Source organism: Nyctereutes procyonoides, unplaced genomic scaffold (assembly GCF_905146905.1).
Source record: "Nyctereutes procyonoides isolate TBG_1078 unplaced genomic scaffold, NYPRO_anot_genome, whole genome shotgun sequence".
In the NCBI taxonomy this organism is placed as follows: Eukaryota; Metazoa; Chordata; class Mammalia; order Carnivora; family Canidae; genus Nyctereutes; species Nyctereutes procyonoides.
This window is the reverse complement of record NW_026575125.1, coordinates 98,873,064-98,887,417: the sequence shown is the minus strand read 5'-3', so window position 1 is coordinate 98,887,417 and position 14,354 is coordinate 98,873,064. Positions and strand designations below refer to the sequence as shown.

The 14,354-nt window shown below is 54.2% G+C and overlaps 1 protein-coding gene across 1 annotated transcript; it reads left to right on the top strand.

The window, feature by feature from the left end:
* The first annotated feature begins 1,872 nt into the window (after positions 1 to 1,872).
* On the top strand, positions 1,873 to 11,120 carry APLN (apelin). Its single transcript, XM_055338374.1, has 3 exons — positions 1,873 to 2,218; positions 8,471 to 8,642; positions 9,304 to 11,120. The coding sequence occupies exons 1-2, from the start codon at positions 2,152 to 2,154 to the stop codon at positions 8,635 to 8,637; spliced, it is 234 nt and encodes a 77-aa protein (XP_055194349.1). The 5' UTR covers positions 1,873 to 2,151; the 3' UTR covers positions 8,638 to 8,642; positions 9,304 to 11,120.
* Positions 11,121 to 14,354: the final 3,234 nt, after the last annotated feature.

Below are 14,354 nucleotides of genomic sequence, written 5' to 3'. Positions count from 1 at the left end.
GCTTGATCACGGTTCTTCAAAACGACCCTACAAGGGTTTATTCCCTATTTGCACTGTGCCTTCAGGTACTTTATCTCATTTAACTTATCCCATTACAACCCTGAAGAGGGGAGGCTGGAGATGATCATCCTCATGAAATCCAGTAAGTAGGTGACACTAGTAAGGTCCTACAGCAGATAAGGGTGGAGACCAGAGGCCAGGTGTTTTTCCTCCTGATTAAAAGAGTCTTTCCAGGGGAAAGGCACCAGGGGAAATGATGTCATATTACAAACGCCCACTGCTCACAGCATAGGCCTTATGGATGATGTGCTCTGCTTCACATGTCTCTGCCTTTTTCCTACTGTACTGTGGCTAATGGGGCCGTAGACTATTAACATGAACCCTATTTTATTCCCTTCCCACTGCCTTGATTGAAGCAATCGGGATTTTTTTTCCCCGAAGTTCATTCATATATTCAAAATTGTGTATTGAGCATCAACCTCGTCCCAGTCAGTGTTTGGGGATACAGCTGTGAACAAAGCAGAAATCCCTTTCTTGTGGACCTGACAGTTTTGGCGGTAGGGGGAGGGGGTACGGACAATAAATAAATCGTGTATATATTGGATTATTTCAACATTTTAAAAAGATTTTAAATATACCAAAGCATCTCACATCTCTTATGGCACACATACACACTGTCCTATTTGTGTGTGTGTGTGTGTGTGTGTGTGTGTGTGTGTAAATCTGGATCTGCACTTAAAGAATCAGCCTGGCTAGCTGAAATGTGGAAACACCTTTTGATGTAGTCTTTTAACATGTGTTGAGTGCCACCTATGTGCGGAGTCTGATACTGGGAACTTTGGAAAGATGCAGAAGAATGAGAAGACAAGGTCCTGTCTTAGGGGGTTCCCAGCCCGGCGAAAGAGGCAGTCCCTTGCCTTAGGAGCTCCCAGACTATAAGAGCTGACAGTCTAGCTTGGGAAGGCAAACAACTTCAAGACCCTGTTACAAAGGGGAATCCCAAGTAGGGGCAAAATGAATCCAGCCTAGACTGTTCAGAGCTGGTAGACTCTCTCCCTCATGATGATGGGGAACAAGAAAGGGGCACCCTAGAAGCTGCTGCTTGTCCCAACGGCAAGGAGGAGGATCCTGGGGTGAGGGGGCAGCCCTTCCCGGATTACTGTTACCCTGGAGAGTCTTCTGGATGAGATGGGATTTGAGGTGCTATTGCAAGAATGAAGAACTGGGAGGCAGGATGGGGTGGGGTGGGCATTGCAGGTAGAAGATGCCTCCGGGGGCCCTGGGCAATTAAACAGTCTTGGGCATAAGCCTAAACAGTTAGCCCCAAGACAAACCCAGCTGAAGATGCAGAGGAGAAAGGAGGGCTAATGGGAGGAGGTGGATCTTGGCTGGGGAGTGGCAGAGGGCAGGAGCCTGGTCAGAGGTGGAGGGGATGAGTGGGGGCAGCCTGGGCCCGAGTCCTCCCGGGAGTGCCCCGGTTCCTTGACAGCCATTAAGGAAGCCAGGTGAGAAAGGGTTAAGTGTGCCCCTCCACCGCCCCAAAAGCTTCCTGTGTTTGAAATCCTTCAGGTCTCCTAAACCCTCTGGCCCCGGGCCAGGCGGGCATTGTCCTGAGAGCGGTTGTGGGTTGTCAGAACAGCCCTGTCGCCTTTGTTGTGTGGCCACCTCGAGGTTCCCTCTCGCTCCCTGGCTGAGGCTGCAGAATGCGTGCTGGGAGGGGGGCGGTGCGGGAGGCTCGCTCCCTCTCCCTCTTCCTGGCCCCCCCTTCAGCCCTCCCGATGACCACATGACCAAGTGGGCTCGTGGCCAAGCCACAAGCTACAAAATGCAGCCCCTGGAGTGAGCGGGGAGCATTCTCGCTGGCAGCCTGGGCCCTGGGCAGTGGGAAGCCGCCGCCGAGCAGCCAGCCTCCTGGAAAGAGCTCGCCTCTGTCCCCAGAGCCGCCAGCCGAGGCCAGCTTGGCGGCGCTGCCCCGGCGGCAGGAGAGGGAGGCTGCAGGAGAGGAGGCGGCGAGCGAGCGCGGCAGCTGGCCAGCCTGCGGCGCAGCCCGGGAGCCACGCGAGCTCTGCGCCCGCACGCACGACCCGCGGCTCGCGCCTCTCCTCGCCTCGGGGCGCCCGGCCAGGGCTGCAGCGGCCGCCGAGGAGCAGCATGAATCTGCGGCGCTGCGTGCAGGCGCTCCTGCTGCTCTGGCTCTCTCTGACCGCGGCGTGTGGAGGTGAGTGCGTGCCCTGCCACTCGCCCGCGTGCCCCTCGCCGCCCTCCTGGACCACAGCCGACGCCCTCCCTTCCCTCCGCCCCCAACTCGCGCGCTCTCCGCCTCCCGGACCCGGGCACAAGCCGAGCAGGAGCAGCCACGCGCCAGCCGCGCCGGGCCGCAGACTCACTGACGGGGCGCCTTGGGCCGGGATCGGCCGGGGGAGGGAGGGGCGGTTGTGGGGGGATTGTTGGCGGGGAGGGTGCTCGGCTCGGTCTCAGGCATCACCCGCCGGGTGCCTTGCCCCTCTCCGCGGCCCCGCGAAGTCCGCGGAGCTGCCGGCCGCGCGCGTGCGCCCGGGGTCCCGCTCCCTGCACCCCACGTGGTGGCGGGTATGTGTGGGTGTGGGTGTGGGTAGGCGGGGGAGCATGTCCGACTCCCCATGGATCAATCAGTGAGTGAAGGGAGCTGACCTGAGCCTGGTGGGCTGGCCTCCCGAGTTGAAGGTTTTCCGGCCCCTGGAGGCTAGGGGCTGCGCGCGGCCCCGGGGTGCGGGCCACTCGGGATGATGTGCCAAGATGCAGACGTGACACTTGTTGCATAGGCAGGAGCGCGCGGTGGGGGCGGCGGCGTGGAGCCCAGCTGTTGCTCCCTTCAGCCTGCATGTGAGCAGAGGCAGGGCCTGGCCAAGCTGGTCTTCTCTTCCCCGCCCTATCTGCTCTGCTCTCCTGCCCCCACACGGGAGGCTCTCCCCACACACTCCGCGCCTCCCCAAGGACTCATTCTTCGATATCCTGGCTCCGGCTTTTACTCGGCCCCAGGCACAGGCGCCCTTCACCTTAGTCCCCTTGTCTCCAGGCACCAAACCAGGAAGCATGGGCCTGACTGGACACCTCCATGCAATTCTGGGAGGGGAGACATTTCTCCCCCACCTGCCCACATCCCCCACCTGGCATACTTGACACTAGTGCTCCCTTGCTCTCCCCAAACCTGGTCCCCACGGATGCCCGGGCAGCCCCAGCCCAGGGTGCCTGTTCTCTGTGCGTCAGTGTCTCCTAGGGCTGTCAGCTCCTACCTCCGGGTGCCACAGTCCTGTGATCTGGCTGTCACTGCTGCCTGCCTGACACACAGAAGGGGAAAGGCCACAACCGGGTAGACTAATGGCAGTGCCAGGGCTGGAGTCACAGAAAGGTGGGAGCAGAGGGAAGGAGAAGGCAGGGCAGCAGGTTTCCTAGATGAAGAGCATGGGGCCCTACTTACTTCCAGACCCTCCAGAGCAGGACGGTGGCCTGCAGCCCAGGAGCCTCTGAGGGGCCTGGCGGGGCTCCACCTCTCTCTCTTTGCAGGCTGCCTCCTCTCCCTGCTCTTGCCTTTTGGCACTGCCCTCGCCCTGGGAGCACTGCCTGGCTTCTCGGGAATGTACATTGATTGGCTCTGCCCCCCCTTCCTTCAGCTAGCTATCCAGTGGTCTTCTTCAGGACCCAAGTGCTGGGTCAGCCTCTTCCTTGGTAAGAAGGGAGCAGGCTTTTCCTCAAAAACTCTTGTCAGGCACGCAGAGAGCAAAAGATATGAATGAAGGACACCACGTGGGCCTGTCCTCCAGGCACCTACCATCCAATGCAGTTGGCAAGACGAGACACCCACATGACACCACCACTGGCAAACAGTACAATGTGGTACCTTCAGGGAAGAAAAAGTGGGTACAGCGAAGGCATCCCAGAGGAAGCTGGGGCTTCCTGATCTGCATACTTGGTGCTCCCCCAGAGCCTATGGGGGGACCCTTTGGCAACTGACCACCACTAGGACCCTTTTGGGGGTCCAGCTGGTTAAGGGAACAGCCAGTTTCAAGGAATGGAACACTGTGTTTGGCCCAGACCCCATTGCCTCTTGCTTTAACTCACCCTTCTTCATTAGATCATCTAGCTTCGTGCCCTTATGTGGGTAAATCTGTTGCCCTCACATTTTGCTTCAGCCTGGCACTGGACACTTCCAAGGCTCTCTACCCCGTGACATCTTTAGGAGCCAAGGAGGGACCCTTCTGTGCAGGTGGCCACCAGCCAAGGGTCCAGGTACTCATGTCCTGCTCCTCCTGCCTCCTATCCTGGGACCCCAGAACCACCTTGCCCACAGCCCAGACTTGCATGCTTTCCCCAGCCAGAGTCTCCAGTCAAAGTCCCAGGCCCAGGGGCACCTGGGTGGCACAGTCGGTTGAGTGGTCGACTCTTGGTTTTTGCTCAGGTTGTGATCTCAGGGTCGTGAGATCAAGCCCTCTCACCCCCTCATCAGGCTCTGTGCCCAGAAGGAAGTCTGCTTGAGATTCTCTCTCCTTCTTCCTCTGCCTCTCCTGCTCCTGCGCTCTCTCTCTCTCTCAAATAAATAAATAGTTTTTAAAATAGTCCGAGACCTGAAAATCTTGCTTCCTCCACAATACACTATGTCCCAACTTGGAATGTCCCCCCTCCCTTCACTGAACACACTCAAACTCCTCCACTGCCTCCTGACCTGGGATACACCTTGCTCTTCTGAGTCGGAGAGCTGCTGGGCCAGGGCCAAGTGTCCCTTGGTCTTTGTCTAAGCACCTCTTTCCCTCTCTTCCCCCTCACTCTCCCCTTCCTTTTCCTCCCCCTTCTCCCCACCTCCTCAGCCATAGCTCCAAGCCTGCAGTCACAGTGCTAGTGTGAAGACAGCCTACTGTACCTCACCCTCTCAGGGAGGGGGCATCTCTCCTCTATCCCCAGTCCCTAAGCGCTAAGCACTCCTGTAACTTGAGTCAGGGCCTCTGGGGCAAAAGACTAATGCATGTGAAGTGGATGGCCAGGCTGCCAGAATGTGGTGTGTCCAAGGGCAGCAGAGCTGGCATCGGAAGATAGCTCCGGCCAAGGGGGAGACAGCGGTACTAAGCGGACCAAGGACGGGTGCCTCAATGGGAGAGAGCTGCCATATCATACAAAGAACAGTGGAGGGGGCATAGTCAGCGGGGTTCCTGCCACAGCACCCATGTGGGCTTTGAAAGCAGTCACAAGATAGACTGGACGGCAAGAGGAGAAACAGGTGCGTCATTCCTGGTGAGGCTGGCATGTTCCTGAAAAGTCACACGCACCTCTTCGTGCATGGGCAGGCGGGGTTGGGAGTTTACATTGCACAACCATCAAACCCTGTCCACCCCTGGCTGTGGTGCTCCGTGGAGAGCTGCTGAGGCTTCCTTCAGGCTCTTCCTTCTGATGGCGCTTCGGGAGCAGGGGCTCCAGGCCCTCTGGGCTTCAGATTCTTCCGGGGAGTTGCCCCAGCCTCCCTCTAAGTAGCAAATGAGTTAGAAGAGAATATTGAAGCATACTGAGGATGGCCCCCGTTTCTAGAGGGGAGATTCTTTGGGGCAGCCAGGACCTTTGCAGTGATGAGAATCAACAGCCTCTAAGTTGGACAGGATAAAGCCTGGGTTTCAGGTGTCAGCTTATCTCAGGGTGAACCAGACTCAGAATCCAAAGTAGGAGGAAACAGGTGGGTGATGGGATCACGGTGTGGGAGGAGCTACAGACTTCAGGCTACAAAGAAGACAGTGAGCCCCCCACCCGATGGGATGCAATGTGCCAGGGGCTTTCTGGGTGGCTGCTTTCTGGGGCTTGGCTGATTGCTCAGGCAGCTCAAGGGAGTTTTCTACAGGCTTGAAGTCTAGATGTCTCCCGGGCCAGAGTCTGAGCCACTATCCCTGTTCTCCATCCTGGTTCTCGGCCTTCCCCCACTTAGGGCCTTTCAACCCTAGCCTTCCCTCCCTTACTGCCAGCAACACTCACAGTCCTAAGTACTGAATATTTTGAGGTGATGTCCTCCCCTACCCTCTTCTCCATGTCCACTCTACCCGTGGGGCTGTGCCTGTGCCATCGGCCCACCCTCACTCACCCCCAGTAGTGGAGGGCATGGACTGAAGAACCCAAGGCCCCTAGGGTCCTTCCCTGTGCCTGGCCACACCCTCAGCACAGTCCTTCCCACCCTGAGTATGACTCCTCATCAGCATCATTCCTACCCCCCTCAGTTGTCAGGGAGAGCCTTGAGGGGACCCCAAAACACAAGGCAGAAGCTGTAGCACCTGTTTGGGAGTGGGGTGGGGAGGCACTTAGTGAAGGCCCTTCCCTCCTCTCTCCTTCCCCAGTCCAGCCCTTTTGCAAATGGCTTTATGACAGACAGAAGTGGCCTCCTGCTCTACCTTCCCAAAGTGCTAATATAATTTGTGTTTTCATTGTCTCATTCAAGTGATGGGTTTTAATTCTTATTAGGGGATGAGCTGACACATTAACCTACCCCAACCAGAAGCACAGAAGTGTGGCTGGCAAGCAGTGGGATCCTAATGGGCCTGTGACTTTTCTTGGGGAAGGTGGGTGGAGGACTAGAGTGTGCGCATGTGCGCAGTGGGCTTGCGTGTCTGAGAGAGCAGCAGGCCCCGGGAGCCTGGGTGGGGAGGGCCCAAAGGACAAAACTCGCCTGCTTTTGGCCCAAGAGGAGGATAAATGCCTGGAAATTGTGTGCAAACGGAGGAGGAATCACTAGGGCCAAGGAGCCAACAGAGGAACCAGAGCATGGGGATGCTGGAGACAGGAGGAGGGAAAGGAAGAGCAGCCAGGGGCATGACTGGGGGGCTAGCAGCCAACGGGTGGTTATATGGAAACTGTGAGCTAGTTGTGGGGATGCCTGGATGGATGGAAATGGGGCTTTGGGGGCAGGGATACAGCTGAAGGCAAATCCGGTGGTGTGGGAGGAGAGAGACTGGGATTTGTGATCACTGACCTCAGAAGCCATATTTCTGCAGGCCAGCCCTGGACTTGGCATTCATTGCACAAGTTCCCTGCAAGTCCACCTTCTGCCCAACACCATCTCATCTGCCTGTTCTGCCTGCTTCCAGAGGCCAGGCGTGTTTCTGAAGTGCAAGCCCACCTTCTGTGGCTGTCCTGCAGCCTTTATGAGAGCCTCCCTCACTACACTCAAGAGCATCCAGCGCCACTTGGATTCTTTTGTCAGGCCTTGGCCTGGCATTTGGAGGCTTCTACTCTAAGCCAGATGTGGACAGATGTAGAGCAGAGTCCCAGAGAGTAGAAGAGAAGCCAACTTGAATTTAAATGGAAGGAATTTACATCAGACACAGGGTAGAGGTGTGGATCTGGGGATGAAAGGAGACAGGGCATTCGGTGGGGAGGTGCCAGTAACATCAGCATCATTGAGGGACCCCAAAACACAAGGCAGATGCTGTAGCTTCTGCCACACCCCTCCTTTTTTTTTAATTTATTTATTTATGATAGTCACAGAGAGAGAGAGAGAGAGAGGCAGAGACACAGGCAGAGGGAGAAGCAGGCTCCATGCACCGGGAGCCCGATATGGGATTCGATCCCGGGTCTCCAGGATCGCGCCCTGGGCCAAAGGCAGGCGCCAAACCGCTGCGCCACTCAGGGATCCCCCTGCCACACCCCTCCTGATGCACAGACTTGCTGCTTCAAGTGGCCGTCCACTCACTGGGTCACTCATTCATTCTGATAATATTTATTGGCCTCTAAATCTGGTCACAGGCTGAAGAGAACCCAGCTTAAGGCTCACAGAACAAGAGATGACCCCCCCACCCCAGCCATACCCACAGGGACATGACAGGGAACAAGGGAACCTTAGTGAGGCTGAAACACTGATGAGGTGCCCAGGGATGAGGTAGGAGATCTCAAAGTGGGTCACCTGCCTATTGAAGGATGTCAGAGCACAATGACATGGTGTTCTGGATTTGCTGTAAAATACTTCCACTAAGAAAAAAGAGAAAAGGGATAACTAATGCATATGTGACTCCATCTGGATAGCTGTTGAACCTGGGTGATGGGTATGTGGTAGTAGGGGATTCATTTCATTGTATGCGTGAAATGTTTGAAGTGCATCCGTGACAAGGGTGCCATGGGGAGTTATTGCTTGCTGTGCCCTAACCAAGTACAGACATATGCTCCAGATTGTACCCCTCCCCCAATGATGTTCTAAATGAAGAACACATTTGTGCCTGCCAGAAACATGGTAGAACTGCCAAAAGGCCATAAAGTCAGTTCCATAAATTACAAGATATGAGTAGTAGGTTTGGCCCAGGCCAGTGTAAAAATTGCAAACTGTTCACCAAGATGGAAGATAAAACCAAAGGGAAGCTTCAATGAGTACTACCTCTCCACGGTAGGGGAGAGGTTGCCCCTACCGTGAGCCCGCAGCCCTCTGTCCATTCGCATCAGCCTCCCTAGCTAACAGGCTTTCCTCTTCCTGCAGGGCCACTGCTGCAGCCTTCTGACGGCAAGGGGCTGGAGGAAGGCAATATCCGCCACCTGGTGCAGCCCAGAGGCTCGAGAAACGGACTGGGGCCCTGGCAGGGCGGTCGGAAGAAATTTCGCCGTCAGCGGCCACGCCTCTCCCATAAGGGCCCCATGCCTTTCTGAAGCAGGTACTTGAGCCTCTCTCTAGTCAGTGGGCAGCGGAAGGAGCAGGGGAAGGAAAGCCCGGAAGTTGAGTGACCCTGCTGCTTATCGCTGGCCAGACACCTGCACCAAGCAGTTCTGGGCCGGCACACAGCACAGGGGCTTCCAGAGTACCCATCTTACCCCTGCATTTTACAGATGTGGAGACCAAGGCCTGGAGAGGAGCTGGCCGCCTGGGGCCAATCTCCACCTGGGGTTGGGCAGGCTGGCCCACTTGGAGAGTTCTAGAAGTCCTGGGGGGCCTTGAGAGCTGGAGAGGGGGGCCTCAGGGTATCCTAAACATGTGCAGGGTGGATCTTCACCAAAGAGGGGAGAGGGAGGCAGAGAGCCTTGCAGGGGTGGCGGGCGGGCAGCAGGCAGAGAACAGAAAGAGAGTTGCCCAGAGCCACAGGAAAGAAAGAAAAAATGCAAGCAGTAGCAGAGAAAGACAGGCCTGCTTTCCCCTGTGGCCGGGCCTGCTGTCTCACCCCTCTAGCCTGGACAAGGTGGCATCAACTCCCGGGCCTTGGGCTTAGGTTCAGGGTTGTGGGGAGAGGGGAACAAAGGCTGTCTCCTTTCCTTGCCCGGCTGGTTCCTTTGACCTAGGACATGCCAGTGACTTCTCTCTGGTCATTTTTGTCTCTTTAGGATGGAAGGGGCCCCCCGAGTCGCCGCCTCCTGCAACTCTGGCTACTCCATAGATTGGTCTGCTTCTCTGGAGCCCTCACTTCCACTCGCCTCTCTTGTCGCACCTGTCCTTGCTGCTGATGGTCCTAGCTCTTCTCACCCACCGGCTTCCCCAAAGGCACAGTCCTGCCTCAGCGATGATTCCCTTTGTCTCCCACGGATCCGTTCAGCCCCTCTTCCTGGCCCTTCACTGGACTGACTTTGGAGACCAGGCTTCCCCTTTCTCTGGTCCCCGCCTCGCTCCCATCCTGCAGCCCAAGCTCCGCCCATAACCCTTCCTGCCTCCTGTGTGCCTGGGAAGGGGGGGTGGTGCTGCGGGTGGTGGGAGGCCACTGCCTTCTTCAATGGGCTCCTGCCAGTCCCAGGCTTTGGAGTCCCATTGGCCCTTCACCCAGCACGGAGGTGCCGGTTGGAAGAGCTGAGGCATTGCGACGCAGACGGGGTGCTTAGGGGGACATTGCAATGGGGCTCGGTCCTCTGGCAAAAGGGAGAGGGGAAAAGCTTTGGGGAGGAGGAAGACTAGCTGCTGTGGCCATTTCCCCAGGCCATGTTTGGCTTAAGGAAGAAACAAAGGAGAGGGGCTGTGAAGTACCTTGTCACCTCTGTCACCTTTCTTTGTCTCCTAACACTGCCCCCCACCCCACCTTCCAACTCCCTCCTTCCCTTGCCCGCTAGTTCAAGCTCTCTTGCTTAGGAGCTAAAGCCAAGCAGGGGTGTTTTTTGCCAAGAATCACAGAATGTCAGAGCCAAAAGGAACCTTGGCGATCACTTTGCTCAGACCCCTTATGCAAACTCCTGCGAAAGCAGGCCTGGAAAGGGTCGGTGATCTATTCAGGGTCACAGCTGAGCCAGAATGAGGACCCAGGTCTCCCTGCTCCCACTTGATGATGTCCTCTTCCCTCTTGATGATATCTTTTCGCAACACATTAAGTGCCTTTCTTGGGGTTGGGGCGGGCAGGGCTGAGAAGGAGGGGCAGCCACGAACTGCCCAGTTGTGGGGGGACCCAGCTGCTCCCGCCTCCCTGGCCTGCCCCTGCCTGTCCTTCCCCAACCTGAGTTGCAAAGGTCCGGTCACTGGCCAGCTGCCCCACCTGCTGCACTTCCAGACCCTGGTATTCTCATAGGGGCCACTCAGGTACTGAGGCTTTCACTCCAACCCCTACTGACACTGGTTTCTGGGAGCCAGCAGGGAGCCTTAATTGGCCTTCCCTTTGCATTGACCGGACCTTCTTTCCCAGTGGCCTTTCCTCCAGGGAGGGGCCAGGGGCAGAAGAACGAAGGAGAGAAGGAAGGAAGGAAGGAAGGAAGGAAGGAAGGAAGGAAGGAAGGAAGGAAGGAAGGAAGGAAAAAAAGAGGGAGGAAGTATAGGTCTGAGCAGGCTGCCTTCTCAGAGACCTCCCAGGAGGGAGGAAAGGGGAGACAAGAGCCTGATGGCCATCTATGTATGTGTGGGGACAGGGGGAGTCAGGGCCCTCCGAGTCCCACAATAACCCCGACGTTGCCTAACTGCCTCTCCCCCTCACCTCTGCTGCTGCTAATGCTGCTGCTGCTGCTGCTGCTGCTACTGCTGCTGCTTCCAGGCCCACCCTGAGGAGCCAGCTGGGCACCTGCTTCCCCCGCACCCCGTGGTCTGGATGTGGGGACTGGCCAGGGTCCAGAAAGCCTCTTCTGTCACTGATGCCCCCACCAGGGACTGGGCCTTCTTTCCCCTCCTCCTCTCTGCGTCTCCTGCCTCATCAGCTGCCAGGCCCCCTGGGGAGAGGGGGTAAGCTGGTAAAGTCCAGAGACACAGGGCAGAAGGGGGCATTGGGGGGGGGGGGCTGGGGGCCTGTCTTATTTAAAATGGTTGTGTATGATTCTTATACTAATTTATACAAAGATATTAAGGCCCTTTTCATTCAGAAATTGTCCCCTTCCCATAATTGTGTTCACTGTGTTTGTAAAGATTGTTCTGTGTAAATATGTCTTTATAATAAAGAGTTAAAAGCTGACAATTCACCCTTTCTCTTGGAGGTCATGTTCAGGAGGGGCATTCCTGTCCCCTGAGGCCCATGGTTGTCCCCATGCCCACATATTGCACTTGCACGGAGGTAAGTGCCTACATCGATTCCAGGTCAAATGGCCTCGAACCAATTTGCCACAAACTCCTAAAAGGAATCTCTGCGCTTAATGACTGGTCCACATAACATTCAGCCTGCTTTTAAGTGTTTTGGTATCTGTTTGGGTGTCCTTCCCCGCCCCCCTTCAGTGTCATTTAAAGCTTTTTACGAAGCAATTGATTTAAGGACATTCTGGTTAAAGGTGGGATTCCCACTAAAATTTGTTTTATATCCTTGGTGGGTGTCTTCTAATTTTATCTACTTCTGAACACTTTCGGGACTTTTTAGCCAGTTTGCCTTTCTCGAAAATCATTATGTTTCCTGCAATAAGTACACTTGGTAATGACTTTGTATGTATCATTTTATGTTTCACAATATAGAGCTGCTTGATGAATGAGAAAGCCTGAAAAATAAAACGCAAGGAGTTCAATACAATTCTGCCCCATCTGTCTCACTTCTTCACGTTTGCTGTCGAAAGGCCAGTATCTTGCCGAACAGAGAGGAGCATGGGTACATGCTAATTTGGTTAATCAACTCATTAGGTGCACACAGGCATACACAACGCAGAGTACAACCCGGTGAGGAGACATAATCATCAAAAAGGTGCATTTGATAAATCTTGTGGGATATTCTACAGATTTGACAAGTATTTGGGGCTAGAAAGACATAATTTAAAAAAATAGAAAGACATAATTTTAAGGAAAGGTCTGCAGACAAACTTGCCAAAAGGTCATAAAACTCAGTAGGAAATAAAATAGGAAAAACAACTCACAAGCATACAACTCACAATCATTGACAAAATGCTGCAGATTGCGACATAGTGATTTAAAAATATGACATTATGCTGGAAGTGCCTCTTAGGAAAATTGGTACAAAATGCCTTCTTTCAAAATTACTACTTTGACTTTTAGGCAAACTAGTCGTCAGAGTGACTGGTTAGGCAAAGAGGTTTTAGGTGGGCTGGCTTCATGCTGATTGGTCTGTTACCTCCCTAATCACCCCCAAAGCTCTAATTTTCCATGAAACCAAGGAGAAGGGGGGTGGTGGCAGGGCCGGAGAACTTAATACCGACCCAGGAGTGTGCAGCCCTTCAATAGCTTTCAGAGCTCTTTTTAAAAATAACTCATTTTATCATCCTAATGACTGGATGACACAGTCCCCCAACTCCTGTTTCACAAGTGAGAAATGAGAAAATGGGCTCAGAGTGGTGAAGCCAGCAAGTGAACCTAGAATCTGGACTTTGAATTCTAGAAGGCAAATTCTTTCTATGGTACTATAGAAGTTTCCCCAATTACAGGGAAGACTTAAGTACAAAATGTGTTTGGTATTCTCAGTTTAAGTGCAGAAGTAGATGGCATGGTGTAGACTGGTGGCATCACTCACACTGCCTCCAGAGGTCAATCGCATTTGCATAAGTTGGCAGGAGGACAGTGGGCAGTGAAGGTGAGGACAGGACAGGGAGCAGCCACCTGGGTCCTCTGGGCATAGGTAACCCACTGGATGCTGGTCACAGGTGACTGCCAGTCTGATCTTCTTGGGGCAGAGAATGAGGGAAAGGTGAGCTGATAGCCTTCTGGGAAGGTAATTAGACATCAAATCAAAAGAAGGCAGGACATATGGGTTGCCACCCTTTGGCAATATCTTGACCAAATAAACACAGCAAAATCAGAATAGAGGGTTGTTTTGAAAATGCAGAGGTAAAGAGAAAAAGGCACTCATTTAACTGTTCCTGGACCATGAGTCCTAGACCAGGAGGTTGAAGGGTGGGGGTGGGGGACAACTTGAGAAACAACAGTACTTCAAGTCCCCCTGGAAATGAGGCAGTTTCCAAAGTGCCAGAGATTCGAGGGGCAAACAGACCCAGGCCCAGACACACGACTTCTTAGGCACCCAGAGGTGGTGTCAAATGAGCCAGAGCCCTCCAAAGCCTAACATCCCAGACTCTCCCACAAGCCCTGGCTGACTCGGTACCACCAACTGGGGCTGGGCTCACCCACTGTGGAGGGAGCTATGGGGCCTGGCCCATAGCAGCCATTCTGAAGTACTTCTATAACTTTATTGTTCGGGCCCAAAAGTTCTTTTTTTTTTTTTTTTTTTTTGGCCCAAAAGTTCTTCAACTGAATTGCTCAATCCAACATTTCTTTCTGACCAGTGTGAGCTCAGGCCAGCTAACCATGAAAGGCAACAGCAGAGAAGACTATGTTCTGCTCCAACCCTAGAAGGGGCTGCAAACTCAGCCAGCATTTCCCTGGAACCCCCAAATGGAAGGCCTCTCCAGGGCCCCTTTGAAAAGGTCACTTTTCCTGATATAACTGGCCAGTGCCCACAAAAGGAGCCCAGCAAGGGGCTTCCCTCCTAATGGCCCCCTGAGGTCTTTAGGCAACGGCCAGAGCTGTATCCAGAACATGTCCTTGAATGTTTCAAATCAGGGGTCAGCAGACTTTTTCTGTAAAGGGCCAGGTAGCATTTTCGACTTTGTGGGGGCCATTCCATCTCGGGCTCGACTACCCCAGTGAGTGGTGCTAAAGCAACCACGGACAAAATGTAAATGAATAGATGTAGCTGTGTTTCAACCAAACTTTATTTATAAAAACAGGTGGCAGGTCACAGTTGGCCAAATCCTGTCTAAACTCTGCCCTTGAACCTTTGCCTGGGGCCTGAAGAGAAGACTTACATTCTCCAGTAGGATCTAGAATGAAGGGAATTTCATAAACTGATTATGAGCTGGCCTCTGTGCCATGCTAATCTGATAATAATAGTACTGACAAAGGGTTTTCAGTGGAAGGGGAAGTCTGGGTCAGATCAGGGTTCAAATCCCAATGCCATTGCTCACTTATCTGTGAGAACTTAAAAGGCAGTGTCTTGATCTCCATGAGCCCTGTTTCCAAATCTGGCAGGATGCTCTGCCTACTT